At 33.3% G+C, this 15,400-nt stretch overlaps 1 protein-coding gene across 3 annotated transcripts in view; it reads left to right on the top strand.

The window, feature by feature from the left end:
* LOC144842624 (uncharacterized) overlaps positions 1–15,400 on the top strand; it is a 129,083-nt gene that overhangs the window by 22,357 nt on the left and 91,326 nt on the right. For 2 of the 3 annotated variants that reach the window (XM_078699091.1, XM_078699090.1), the window contains exon 1: positions 195–989. The exons of the other annotated variant lie outside the window; for it this stretch is intronic. In XM_078699091.1, the coding sequence (XP_078555217.1) occupies positions 940–989 (50 nt within the window). In that variant the 5' untranslated portion in view covers positions 195–939. Of the gene's footprint in view, positions 1–194; positions 990–15,400 lie in introns of those variants that run through there. 3 annotated transcript variants of the gene reach the window in all.

Below are 15,400 nucleotides of genomic sequence, written 5' to 3'. Positions count from 1 at the left end.
AAACTAATGTGTGATTTATAGCATATAGAACATGGAAAATAGATCAAAATCTTAAAGTGTATTTCCTAACCTTTGTAATACTTTCATACATAAATGACAGATGTCTATAATATTGTGACATTTTAGAAAATCAAATTATATTGTTAAAATGAAACATTTTATCAAAGAAGACTGAGTTGCCATAATTATAAACAGTAATTGAAATTTGAGTTAGCACTAAGAGTAAAAATTCAAACGTTTGACACGTTTTAAATCTTTTACTTTGTGTCTGTCACATTAAATATCTCTTATCAAGTTACCTAACCAGTTTTCACTTCAATTTATACTTGAATTGCTTCCATACTGACCCGGTGACCTGTGCTTTATGGATTGCCTTGAGGGTTTTCCTGATTTAATGACGTCACCAGCAGGAGAACGTGTGCAATAGGCTTACTAGCTTTGTGTTTATGCTAGTGTTCGCTGAACCGCCAAATGAAAAGCATATTATGCTTAGAACGACCTGGGCATCCGTTTGTGTTAACCATATCAATAATAGTTTTCTTGGATTTTTTTTTGTGTATTCTGTTGTTGACATTTTTTTGGAAATACTATATGGAATTTTTAAAGCGATTTGTAACTTTTAACACCTTATTCGGATTGATGAGACTTGTTTAGTTGATATAAAATAATGGATCATTGATATTAAGAAAAAAAAAGGCATGTTAGTGATGCATTAGATTGTATGCATTCATTCGCACAGCATTTGTTACACAGACATAAAGGATATACCATTTGTTTGAATGCTGTGTGTGTGAACAGGTTGTATATGTGATAGGAGATAACATTGATTCCTCCTGATTTGTTTACTGTTACCATGTGATATTGATATCACAATACTCTTGGATGGATTTGTACAGTAATACAATTGTAGATTAAATTTAATTGTTATTTTGTTCAATCATGTTGGAATTTGGTTGGGATTTACCTTTTTTGGACTTGGATGAGTTTAGGTAAGTCTCTAGATTTCTTTTTTTTTGTTTACTGTACTGTGATTATTCAAATAAAAACCTCAGTAAAATGGATGCCAGAATCAAATAGGCAATACCAAATTATTTTGCTATTGTCTAAAACATATAAAGATATTTCAATCAATTCTCTTTACTGTAATTGCTACATTTTCGGTAGGTTAGGTATACAGGCATAACATGTGATACCGTATTACATAATTCGCCTATGATACTGGAAAAATTATAGATACAGTACCAAGAATCAACTAGATATTTTTGTGTATTTCTACAGCCAACAATAAGTTATAATTATCTTAATTTTAACACATGCTCAAATTATAATAATTCTTTCCCTCACAGTAAGTGGATTGCAACATTTTTAAGTGCTGCAACAATCATTTAAAATTACAGTATTCAATAATACTGTTAACATACTTTTTACAACACTCAAATAATCTGATCAAATATTATTTCTAAGTATCTGAAAAGATAAAAAGTTTGAATAGTGTCTATTGTTGTACACATTTTTGCTATTGCATGGTGTACAAACTGTACTACTCAGTATGTGAGTGGCCGAGCAGTTAATACAGTGAAGTCATAATCCATAGCCTTATGGCAAGGGTTTGAGGCTCACTCACTCCATGGTTCTGTCGGTAGAAAGAGTCTTCTAGGAAAGTATTATAAACCATGTCAACCAGGTCCAGTGTACACATAGTGCTCATTAAAAACCTACAGTAGTACATCTGTTGAGATGAGTAGGGTGTTGCCCCGGTGTACTAACTCATGTACACAGTCACTGTCGTGGACTAGGCGAATTAGTAGTTGGCAGTACCGATATGACGTGACCCTTGAGGGAGAAGAACATACTTGAAGTATAACAAGAGTAACATCCAAGTCCACAGAGTATTGAGACAACATTGTTTGTGGAATGCACAATATAAATACATTAACATTAACATTGGGGAAAAAATGACCTGAATTGTATTGCTTTAAGTTACATTTTAACAGCTCCTGGTGAAAATATTTGCTAGTATTTATTACAGTACAGAAATCTAGTCTTTAATGTCCATTATTTTTAAAATTTTAACAGCTCCAAATCCCTGGTAAAAATATTTGGTAGTATTTATTACAGTACAGAAATCCAGTCTTCATTAATGTGACATAGATTTAACTTCAAGAGTCAAAAGTTATAAAATGTGTTTTAGGATACTATAGAAGGTGACTTTGCCTATGTGCTCCACTCAGCACAAAGACGTTCAGTGCATGTTGTTTGAACTTTAGGGCCTCATGGATGTGACATGTTGTTCATGCATTATGTTGTTTGAACTTGATAACCTCTTTATTGATGTGAAATATTTTAGTTGTTCATGAACATATGTGTGTTAAACTAGAGGTCCTTATTAGTTGTCCATTACATATGTTGGTTGAGCTTGAGCTCTTTACAGATGTGAAATATTTTAGTTTTTCATGAACATGGATGTATGTTGAACTAGAGGAGGTTCCTCATCCTGTGAAATATTTTAGTTGTTCATGTTCATATATACAGTAGGTTGAACTAGATGTCCTAATGTGACTTTTAGTTCATGTGCAGTGTTGGTTAAACTAAAGGTCCTCATAGATGACATATTTTAGTTATCCCCTGCATTCACATGCGTAATATGTAGTTTGAACTTGAATGAGCTCTTCATGTGACATTTCGTTATTCCTTGCAATTATGTGCATAATATGTTGGTTGAACTAGAGGTCCTCATAGATGTGACATATTTTAGTTGTTCCCTGCATTCATAGAATTCCAAACTTGAGTTCAGACTGGAACACATGTTGCCTATGAAGTGATCTCCTGTCTGTTTAGGAATATTTAGTTACACTTTGTAAAAGACTATCAGCACGTCATTATGTACAGAGGTAGATACAAATGTTAGATAATAAAGCTCAAGTATTAGATTAAAAAATGTATTTAGTAATTTCACCAGTGTAGCAAAGCAAAAAGCTGTACAAATATACCTTATCGATACATATTTATAAATTGTATAGGACAAATGCAATACAAAACTATGTTTCTACTGTGGGCACAAAATTTGATTAGCAATATTATTAAACTTTAAAATGAAATTTTCCCCGTCAAATAACATTTATTTTGCATTATTATAGCTAAAAAAGCACAACACAATAACGAATGGTGATCCAACACATTGTGGATTCAGTGTTTTTATGCTTTTTATTTTCATTCAGGATGTGAGACACGACTACGTCTCTGCGCTCATATGATTCTGAGCGTTCAAGAAAATGCTATTTAACCAGTTACTTGATAATGGTCCCATTTCTACTACTACTGCTGCTAACTGGACATAATTTATTCACACACTATTTAACTATTAACCACTTATTTCCTCTCAACAAAAACAGGCCATAATTGCTTTTACATACTGTTTCTGCTGTGAAAAAATATCTGATTATTAACTCTATGAATAAATTACCATCAATTTCTTGGCTGTAGAAACGTAACATTTTTCAAAACCTAGTTAAATAGCATTCTCAAAATAATGTTTAAAAACATCCAACCGGTTGTCACTGCAACTTTTAATGCAACGCAACGCAAAATCAGGTTTATTTTATTGACCTCTGTCAACTACGAGATGCATCTTGAATGTTTGACTGTCTGAACACATTGCATTTTAGTTTTCAAATACCCACTGATTTAAGGGAGCGTGCCCAAATGTTTTTACTCCGTTAATAGACTTTTAAATGCGTTAATAATATGCAAAACGTTAATGAGTTGGGCGGTCTGTACTCAGCAGAGCGTATCATAGTGGTTAATACTGTACAATGAAATTGAATTAATACTATCTAACGCGTACAACGGAAGAACAACGTCCGTTGTTTTCGTCCGTTAAACGCCGACCTAACAGATCGTTTTTATATTCGTTAAACGCTCATTTAACGGACCCTTGTACTGACAATATCACACCACACATTACAGAGTTCAATACAATAATATCTAATAATAATATGAAGATCGACGGCAATTGCTGTAGAAAGGGCCTTGAAACTGCAGATGATGTGATGGGTAAACCGTCATTTCGACGGCAAAAAAATGCTGTTAAAACAACCTTACCCAACATTAAATTATCAGCATCTACAATTCCACAATTTTTGTTGAACATTTTCAACTTATAGAACATTCCTATAATATACTAATTTTTTGTTTAGCATGCTTGACGTTAATTCCTTTTTTATTTTTTACCCTGTACACTTGACCGAAAAAAAAAATGGCGAAATTGTAAACACAGATAAAACCCCGACTGTCGTATCGATAGTATCAGCATGTATAGCCTTTATGGAGACGGTATGGACCAAACAATATAGAAACCGGTCGCCGTCTATCTAGAGCTAAAACATTTACTGACTGTAGTTGCCGCGCGAGGAGTAGCAGTGTCCAAAACACGAAAAACAGAGGAGGAAACTTTGGGCGATATGACGTCACGTTATTATCAAGCACATGGTTTTTTTTATCACCGCGAAGCGATGTACAACACGCACCACAGTGTTTTTGGCCAGCCTCCGTGATGCTGCTGCAAGGGTGTCATGTTTATTACAAAATACTAAAAAAACTGTGTACATGAACAATTATTGTATTACGTAAATAAATCATTACTTTAACTATCGCTGACCTCGAATGTGTCCAAAAACAGAGGATGAAACTTTGGGCGATATGACGTCACGTTATTAGCAAGCACATGGTTTTTTATCACCGCGATGCGATGTACACACGCACCACGGTGTTTTTGGCAGCCTCCGTGATGCTGCTGCTAGGGTGTCATGTTTATTACAAAATACAAAAAAAAACTGTGTACATTAACAATTATTGTTTCTATTTAGGCCTAAATGGTGTAATAGGCAAAACACTTATACAGTATATATATAAAATAAATATATAAAAACAATGTGCAATTGCCTTCTTGCAGTAGGGAGGCGTCGCAAAAAAGGGAATTCCCCTACTTGCTCTCAACCAAGGGCGAATTTACTATTCAGTGCGTTGTTCCGTTAAACGCCGAGTTAACGGGCGATAGATGACAGTATATAGAGTATGCATCATTCGAATACCCGGAGTTTACTGAGTTTTTGTGTCCGTTAAACGCCGAGCTAACGGACGATAGTATTGAATGACAGCATAATATAGAGTATAGCATCATTCCACAGGTTACTGAGTTTTTGTGTCCGTTAAACGCCGAGCTAACGGACGATAGTATTAAATGACAGAGTGTAGCATCATTCCACAATTTACTGAGTTTCTGTGTCCGTTAAACGCCGAGTTTACGGACGATAGTATTGAATGACAGCATAAGCCTATAGAGTATACCATCATTCCACAGTATACTGGGTTTTTGAGTCCGTTAAACGCCGAGCTAACGGACGATAGCATTGAATGACAGTATTATATAGCATCATATTCCACAGTTTTACTGAGTTTTTGAGTCCGTTAAATGCCGAGTTTACGGACGATATTATTAAATGACAGTAGGCCTAATATATAGAGTGTAGTATCATTCTACAGTTTACTGAGTTTTTGTGTCCGTTAAACGCCGATCTAACGGACGATAGTATTGAATTACAGTAGAGTAGCATCATTCCACAATCTACTGAGTTTTTGTGTCCGTTAAACGCCGAGCTAACGGACGATAGTATTGAATTACAATAGAGTAGCATCATTCCACAATTTACTGAGTTTTTGTGTCCGTTAAACGCCGAGCTAACGGACGATAGTATTGAATTACAGTAGAGTAGCATCATTCCACAATCTACTGAGTTTTTGTGTCCGTTAAACGTCGATCTAACGGACGATAGTATTAAATGACAGATAGAGTATAGCATCATTCCACAGGTTACTGAGTGTTTGTGTCCGTTAAACGCCGAGCTAACGGACGATAGTATTGAATTACAATAGAGTAGAATCATTCCACAATTTACTGAGTTTTTGTGTCAGTTAAACGCCGAGCTAACGGACGATAGTATTGAATGACAGCATATTATAGCATCATTCCACAGGTTACTGAGTTTTTGTGTCCGTTAAACGCCGATCTAACGGACGATAGTATTGAATTACAGTAGAGTAGCATCATTCCACAATCTACTGAGTTGTTGTGTCCGTTGAACGCCGAGCTAACGGACGATAGTATTGAATTACAATAGAGTAGCATCATTCCACAATCTACTGAGTTTTTGTGTCCGTTAAACGCCGATCTAACGGACGATAGTATTGAATTACAATAGAGTAGAATCATTCCACAATTTACTGAGTTTTTGTGTCAGTTAAACGCCTTGCCTGAACTGATACAATAAATTATTTTAAAAAATATTGTCTAAAGTGCAAATCTATATTTGATTGTTTAATTAATGAAATGTTATGGATAAGAGTTGAAACCGTCACAAAATGGCTCAGTCAAAGCAAAATTATTTAACAATTTTAACGAGAGGAGGAGCTTATCTTTCTAGGCTTTCTTTGTTATTAATTGTTTATAGTGTAATCTAAACAATAGCTACGCGATTGTCTGGCGGTGTACTTTTAACGAATCGTTCATGGCCTAGCTCTCTGTAGTGCGGTATTCGCGTCGATATCATGTTACATCCAGGGATCAAAAATGCGTATTTTTTTTCAGGTGAAAGTCGGCTATTAGAAATTTAGACACGTGTCGCCCGACGTACCAGGCTAAAAAATACCATGAATCGGATCGTAAATAGTATGCTTAGACCTATATATTTTTATTTTACCGTGTAGGCCTAGGCCTATATATATTTTTATTTTACGGTAGGCCTAGGATACAGTATAATACATGATTATTTTAATAAATATAATTATAACATAACATACGAGCCCAAAAAGCTATTAAACGAATTAACAATCGTGTTAACAACGCGTTGTAACAACAATGACCGGACTGCTAATAACCCGTTATTTTGAGTCATCATAGGATTTCACGCAACATACCATAACAAGGACTGTTAATAACGCGTTGGAATCATCGTTACGCAACACTGAACGGCATGTCCGGTCTCCCGTTAATTACGCGTTAAACAATGGAGTGATCATAACAGCATAGTAGCTAGTAAACGGAGGGCTTGATATGCCTCACTGAACACGCCCAACCCCATTTAAATTAGCTTGCATATAACGGTAAATCGTTAAACTAGTTGCGTTACAACAAGTTAAACGGAGTAAAAACATTTGGGCACGCTCCCTAAGTGGGTATGCGATCGATATAAAAATTACATTTTTGAATCTATTTTTAAATAAACAGTTATTGGACATCATGTCCTTGATTTTCTTCAAACAAATTCATTAAATATTTTTCCTATTGTGAATTTTAATCTAAAGTATTATTAAACAGATAAGATAACAGATTTAATAATATTTAACATAACACTTATCTTATCAGACTTCTCCAATAAGGTCCCACTCTTTAATTTTGAAACAGATGTTTTCTGATAAAGTATTATGAAAAAGTAAGTAGAAATTCTACAATTTACAACATTCAATTGTAACAAAAAAGGTTTTAAAATTATATTGCAAAGCATTTTTACACCTGAGTTCATTATTATAGAAGTGAATTTTACACTGTCAAATGTTATATTCTAATTGTAGTAATGTTTACAGTAGTATAAATCTGTGTTTTAAAACACATCCTTTAGGTAGGGTACTGTACTGTAGGTGGTTATTATTTTGTGGTACACAATTCCGTTTTCTTATGAACTGGCTGTCAGTGACCCAAGATCACCTGCTCTTTTGAGCCCGGATATGTACACAATAACAGTAATCCTATGCAGAGAAAAGTAAAATGACATAATGTCAACTTCAATTTTCTGTATTTTTCATTTGAACTTTTCAGTAGAAATGCACTCAGTTACTGATACACCTGGAATTATACAGTAGTTTAGTATGTAAATGGTTTATTTGTTGTTTAGTGGTATGACGCTCATTCTATGATTCCATGGTTCTGGTCCAAGTCCTATAAATTAACCATATGTCAATGCACAGCTTGTCCTACATAAATAAATATTTGTTTCATAGTATTGTGTCAAAATATAATTCACCTTCGAACCCATGGGAGTGATTTGTAGTGTGAATGTAGTATTCATCTCATTTTGGTTCAAATTTATCGCTGTTTCATTCTTGACAGTGTATTATGTATTGTTTGAATTACTGATTATATTAAAACAAATTGAGGCAAAAGAAACAATATCTTTATTGAAAGTAGTACAGTATACAAAGTAACCTTCACTATGATGTTATTACCACCCATGTTTCAGGCATAAAGTGCAAGTTTGATCCACATTATTATAAGTAAAGTGAGAATAAAATCTCGCACAGCTATAAAAGGACTTTAATTTAATACCGAAAATCAATCTTTTGTCAGAATTCTAGCTTGTGTTAATAAAGTTGTAGACAAACCTCAAAATTAACACCAACATTCGCATGCAAAAATTGCCGACGTCAATGCCAACGTGAATTGTACAGTGTCGGAGATGTATTGCCGACGTACCTTCTTGCTAATTTTGAGGGCTGTGTAGAACCTTCACAGAACAACCATAACGTAAGGTGCTCTTATAATAATATCTTTTCTTTTTTATTCGTAAAATGTTTGTTTTAGGATAATCATGATTTATCAAATCGGTTATCTAGAAATATTAGATACATACTTAATACACCTGGAATTATAATACTTATACTGATGCAATACTTAACTAGACATGAAACTCGTCACTTTGACGAGATTACATCCAGTATAAAACTATAATTTTCTAATTTCATACTTAACAATTTCATGTAAGCGTTGCAGAATGACTTTGTAATATAAATATATCTGAAAACACTATGGTTAAACTCAATCTTGGGGAAGCCAACTGTGAAGCTGAATACAGCGAACCCAAATTAAGGGGACACCTCCTGGACCTAAGAAAGTGACTTAATAAGGTTGGATGTTATTTTTATTTCAAGTGTACCCTTAATAAGAGTGTCCACTGAATTTGTCTTGGTGGGGGTTTAATTGTAATATAAGATTATTAACTTTAAATATAATATTGAAAGGAAGGGAGATAATCCATTGATGAAAGTGTTTTTTTGGCAGGTTATTTGATGATATGATAGTTCGTTAATACATAGATTTAGAACATAACATTGCTCCTCCCCATTCTCCTTTTGCTATCGAGTGAGGTAGAATGTTACAATGTGCTAAATGTTAGTACTGCTATCCCTTACAACTACGGACATGATTGATGGTTTCGTTAGCAATGGAATGTGTTCAGAGAATCATTAGAATGAAAAATGAATATTTGGATGCATACAGTTATGCATATTTTATCTTAACATTAATGATACATAGTTAAATCATGTCTCAAGAATTCTTTATAGGAAATCATACATTTTTTTTATAAATACAAGAGCACATCATTCTGAAATGTATTGACAAAATTAGAACGCAATCAGATGTTTGAATAATTTTGAAGCAGAAATGTTATAATAATTGATAGTTCAGGAAACTTTTGAGGTGCTGATTTCATCTACAGCTGATCAGCAAAATTACATTCGCTTTCTCCTTCTGCACTTCTGAGAAAATGCCAAAATTTGACAGTTTCACATTTGAAATGTCATGAAAATGATTAAAACCGAGTTTACTGCACTTTTGTTCAACATTACAATTGCTGATGTGTAGTACTGTGTGCCAACTTGACTATTAAACATGACTTGTAATTTACCCTAGGAGGTCAGAAGAGCATACCAATTTGGTCAATTATCAAGGACAGAAACCATGGGTAGTAACTACAAGACCATATTAATTATTTATAATTTATCTTTCATAAAATATTAAATGTGTAATTTAATTTTGAAAAGAATTTTACGGTTTGTATAGTTTAAAAAAAAATATTTTTGCTATTAAAATGTAATATTTTTAGTAAATTTATTTTATTTTAAATTAAGTACTTATTGAGTCTCAAGTCTGATCCATCAAACTTTAGCACAAAAAAAATTCTGTTGTTTATAATTTTACTTAAGTATACTAAAATAACTTAAGCAAATATTTTTGTTATATTCATCTTAACTTTATAGCGACTTGTTATAAAAAAGAACTGGTTTGAAATAAAGCTTCAGTTTTTCACTTAAGCACTTCTTAACTAACATGACTTAAGTAAAAAGATTGATAAATGGCAACCCATTCAAGAATCCCTTGCTAATGATGTTACCTTCCTTTTCCAATCTATTTGATTGCTTTACAATCAAAGAAAAATAAGATAAATAGTGTTAGGAAACCTATTGTGAAATATTCATAGCGGCTTCTTTATAACTAATGGCTGTGTTCGGTGTAATCAAGCGATTCCTCTGCGGTGTAATTACGTTTATTTGTGTGATTCATGTCTATGAAACAAAAGTGGATTTGTTTATTTCCATACCACCTGGTTCAGATGTTTGCAGATTTTATGATTCTTGTACTTTATAATGTGTGTTTTATTAGGGTGTATATATCATATAAGGATTATGAAATATGACATACATTTATTTTATTACTATTTTCCTACATGCATTGTAAATGGTTTTGGTTACAATGGTTTATTAGAATCTTACTCTGGGAATAATTGTCAGCGATATTTGAGATTTTTTTTAACAACAGTATTGTATGCTTACAGTTTCTGATGTTGTTAATACTTATTACGAACCAATCAATCATTTAATAATCTTTATTTTTATTTAGTAATCCATGATTATTACATTAACATCAGTTTTATTCATCATTTAATTATTCAAATATTAAAAGATATTTTGAATATTTCTAACCTACCTAACCAATATTAACATTGAACAGAACAATTATTTAGGCATTTTGTCTTTATATTGGTATCTAAAAAATAGAATATTCTGTTTATTATGGTTTAATATTGATAATGTATTGCAGTAAGTAATCAAACAGTACATAATAGTATAATCATCTCTCTTAACAACTCTTCCTTCTCTTCGCCAGTTTAGCAAAGCGGTTAAGACATTGTAACCGTAATACTTAGCCATAGCATCGGCAAGGGTTTGAGGCTCACAAATTTGAGGATAATAACAAATTCTCCCTGTATTTCCTCTTCTTTTCTGTTCTGTCCTAATTTCAAAGGAGGTGTATTTGCATGTTAGTTTAGAGGATTGACTGATGTCCAATCTGTTTTATGATGACAAGTGTGATTGTAGACCCTATGGTTATTGACAAGTCAAGTCACAACAAACTTAATAATGGATCCAATCAATGTGTGACAAACCCCATGAGTAGGCCTACACTTCCATGTCACAATAATCTCAGTTGTAGGCTATTAGAGGTAACAATTAAATTGGCATCTAGGCCTCTACTAAAATGGTAATGTGGTCTTTTAGTTTTACGATCAACAGGAAGTGAAGTCAGCTCCTAGGTTTACTGTATATCTTTATTAGTACCAAGTATAGGTCTTTTTGATTGAGGTTTGAAAGTCTATTTTTCAAATGAATTGTCAATACAACTTCTGGACCATTTATTAAAAGATGTCTGGATTTGAGACAGTTTTTACTAATAAAATATCACAGCCTGTGGGGGACAATTGATAAAATGATTGATAGGTAAAACAGGTTGCTTATTGTAATGATGAGGAATTACAAACAATGATATATTCAAGATTGTATGTTGACAAGTTGAAGTATTTCTAGAGGTCATAGGTGATGATGAATAAACTCATTCTTAACTACTTTACCTAGTAAAAGTACCATATGGTAATATATAATAATCTTAGCCCTTAGCAAGGATTATAAGTAAGAGCTTGATTGTCAGTATTTATCGGGATAGGTGTTTCTTTAGAGACAAATGTCATTGTTATTATAAACTTGAGGAAGAAGGTGGTTTGTTCGAAGCCTACAAATTCCCTGGTTTATGGGCTTGATATTAATTTCAAATAGGCCTACAGTTGAAATGTTTTCATAAATTAGGAACTGATGACAGTAAAAACGCCCACAACTTCCGAGTGCCCCAGGCAAATGTACTGGCACATTCAACTTTTGATCCTTATGTTTCACATGCCAGAATAAAATGTAAAGCATTCTATACACTGAATAGGCTTAACAAGTTCAATAGAATATTTATTGTTATCCATATTTAATGTACAATTTTTATGAATTCTGTGATCATGTATACTGTACATACTACCATTTCAAGTCTTCTGCTGTTTTTGAACCTTTCTTTTTCTTGATCAAACCAATATCCAAAGCTCAATTGTAACCAGCTAAATTTAGATATCTGTTCTCTGATATATTGCATAAATATACATACAGTACTAATAGGTGGTCTAGGTAGTGAAACGAGACATGTAATTGTGGTACTTAGATGCTGGTGCCAATGTGTCATTAGACAACAATAAATAACGTATCGTCCATGTTTGAGTAAATCTAATTGCTAATGCAAATAAGTGGTTCCCAATTGTACAGTTTCTTTGGTCAAACCATTATCTGAAATGCTTAATTTTAACAATCTAAATTTAGATGCATAATATTATAAGAACGACACACAAAACATAAATGTGCTGAGAAGGAGGACTCTTTCATGACCCGTTAATGGCTGTTGCAAATTGCTCTAAATTTTGTGTCCGCACCAAAAATAAATACACATATAGTTGATGTGGTTTAACTCTGCAGATGCAGTAAGTATACATCTTGTTTTATATACAGTGAGGTTGTATCACCCACTTATGTAACAATCAATCACTATGTAATATAACCACTAACATAACAAAAATCAGCCACTACAGTATATGGCTAACATGGCTTAGGAGCTCTTTGTACTACTCCTTGACATTAGTGGTAGTCATTTCCTTGCCATGTCACCTTATTCTCCCTTCCCCCAGCTATTTATTTAAAGGGTGTGTGTGTTATAACATTTAGAATCTCTTGAATAGAGGTTGGCTGTAGTGTTAAAACATATTGCCCCTTGTTTGTTTTATGGGAAAGTGTTACTTTATGAGTGTCGCCTGAATAGGGATTGGCCTTAGTGTTATTATAACATTGTTTGTTTCAAAGAGTCTCCTAAATATCGGTGTCCCAATGGAGGGATTTTATATTCTTCTGTATTCGGACTAAAACATATCTTTATTATGTCATCATTGACAATTTGTTTATCAAGTTAAGTTGTCTAGCATATCAAAATCTGTTATACAGATACAAATTAATCAAATTTTACTGCTTGAGAACAGGAAGTGCCTATTGCTTTTGTTGTAATGACTAAAGACGTCGAGATAATGTGGCTGCAAAAATATTCAGGAAAATTTATACTGGCAATTTTAATATACAGTCAAATCTTCCAAAAAATATGATATTTTATAATGGAAAACATTTGTATTGCTAGACATTGCTTAAAATTAATTTTGTTTTTTAATTAGTCCAGACTTCTGTAAACAAATTTTGAACTTGGTCTACCCTTAATTAAGACATAATATTTACTTATTTGGAAAGAATTAACAAATTTAAAACTGGAAATTCACCACTACACCATGTCAATACATCAGTACGCAAGTGTCTGAAATAATACTTTATGCCTTTCATACAGAGCAGACAAATATAAATCGTGATGACATAATATTTTATACTAAGAAAGGTCTGTCATGCAGACATCTTTAAAGTTTCAGAATGCTGGCATTTAAAAATGCTATAATACAGTTTAGCAAAAAGTGGTATTTTATTTTAAAATGAGAAAATGTTTTGGTTGTTAGTTGAATTTTAATTGATATGCAGCATCTGCGTCGTTGAAGGGTTTGGGTAAGAATACTGAAGTGGCTTAAAAGCTGTTAAAGTGCTTTTATCAATATCGCTGCAATTGTTTGCCGGTGAGTCCTCACATTTACCAGTTGTAGTATAATAAGTAGTAGTTGTAGTAGTTCAGTTGTAAGTTCAGCCTCTCTTGTTCACACCTGTGGAAGCTCTCTTCTTCTCACCTGTGGGCTCTCCCTGCTTCACACCTGTGGACTCTCTCATCTTCTCAATCTGAGCAGTCTCTCTTCTTCACACCTGAGTAGTCTCTCATCTTCTTCTCACCTGAGCAGTCTCTCTTCTTCACACCTGAGGAATATCTCTTCTTTACACCTATAAACTCTTCTTCACATCTGAGGAGTCTCTTTTCTTCACACCTGTGAACTCTTTCACATTTATCCTCAAGAAAATCTATTCCGTTTGAATATCATTTTCTTGGTAATGTTGCTTTGAATCCTGGTCCTTCAAGGTCAATGGTTGAATGAAAACCCTCAAAACCAGCTTGTTTGTGATAGGAAAAAATGCGTTTCCTATTTGATTTGTCACTCAGGGAAGTCCTGGATCGTGACAGCTCAGACAGATTAAGAAAATATATAAATTTTGTTGTGTTATACTAAAATCATGGGTTTGCTTCATGAGATCCTTGTTGAACAAGAAGCAAAGGATCGTTGATGGTATGTGATATCGGACTTTGGCGCTAAGCAATTATCGAAGATGAGATGAGTATCCAGATTGTTTTACAAATTATCAAATTGCATTAGTTGTCCAGGCTTTTTGAATGACACGCTTGTTCTGCATGAATACACATTAATAAATAAACAATCCAAAATCACCAAAATGTTACTAGCATTTTTTGTGTAGAAATTTAACGTGGTAAACTCATTTATTTTGAACTTGTGATCTCTAGATGAACTTTAATTATTATCAATATAAGACATGATGTAAATCAATACTTTAATGATATGGTAATTTAAAGAAATACCCAATGGGATTGAACCTACACATTTCAGTTATTTTAGTCCTTCTATGCATTATCAATAAATCCATGCAGCCAGATCACACTTTTTTTATGCAAGAATATGCTATGGGTTCTGCTAATTCAGCTATCAGCTGAGTACAGTTGAAAGGACAACTGTTGCTAGTGCGCGTTATCAGCATAGTACAACTTAAATACGGAATTGGGCCAAGTTTAAAAAGAGGAAGGGACGTAAACCCAATGATTTAAATGTTATTTGTTGTAGGCCTCTACAAATAATGTTTGAAATCTATCAACATGACATTAATATTGACATATTGCACAAAGAACAAATTAAAATTATTATGACATTAAATTATGCATTAAAATTAAAGAGTAGGTTTGCACTTTAAACTGGTGTAGGCTTGTATGTATTATGGTTGGCTTATATACATTATTGTTGGCTTATGTACTGATTGTGGACTGTATACATTTAGAGCGGACTTAGATTTCGCTAAGAATGCTGTATACACTACAATGGGATGGAATGACTGTTTTTGTGGGATTAAGTTCAATTATTTTGCATTTACCATTTAACATTCATCATCATCATGCTGTGTTCAACCATTGCTGGGTGAAGCCCTCCAGCAATTTCCATTTTTTTCT

This window comes from Antedon bifida, chromosome 5 (genome assembly GCF_963402885.1).
Source record: "Antedon bifida chromosome 5, ecAntBifi1.1, whole genome shotgun sequence".
Taxonomy (NCBI): Eukaryota; Metazoa; Echinodermata; class Crinoidea; order Comatulida; family Antedonidae; genus Antedon; species Antedon bifida.
This window is presented reverse-complemented; position numbering and strand designations above follow the sequence as displayed.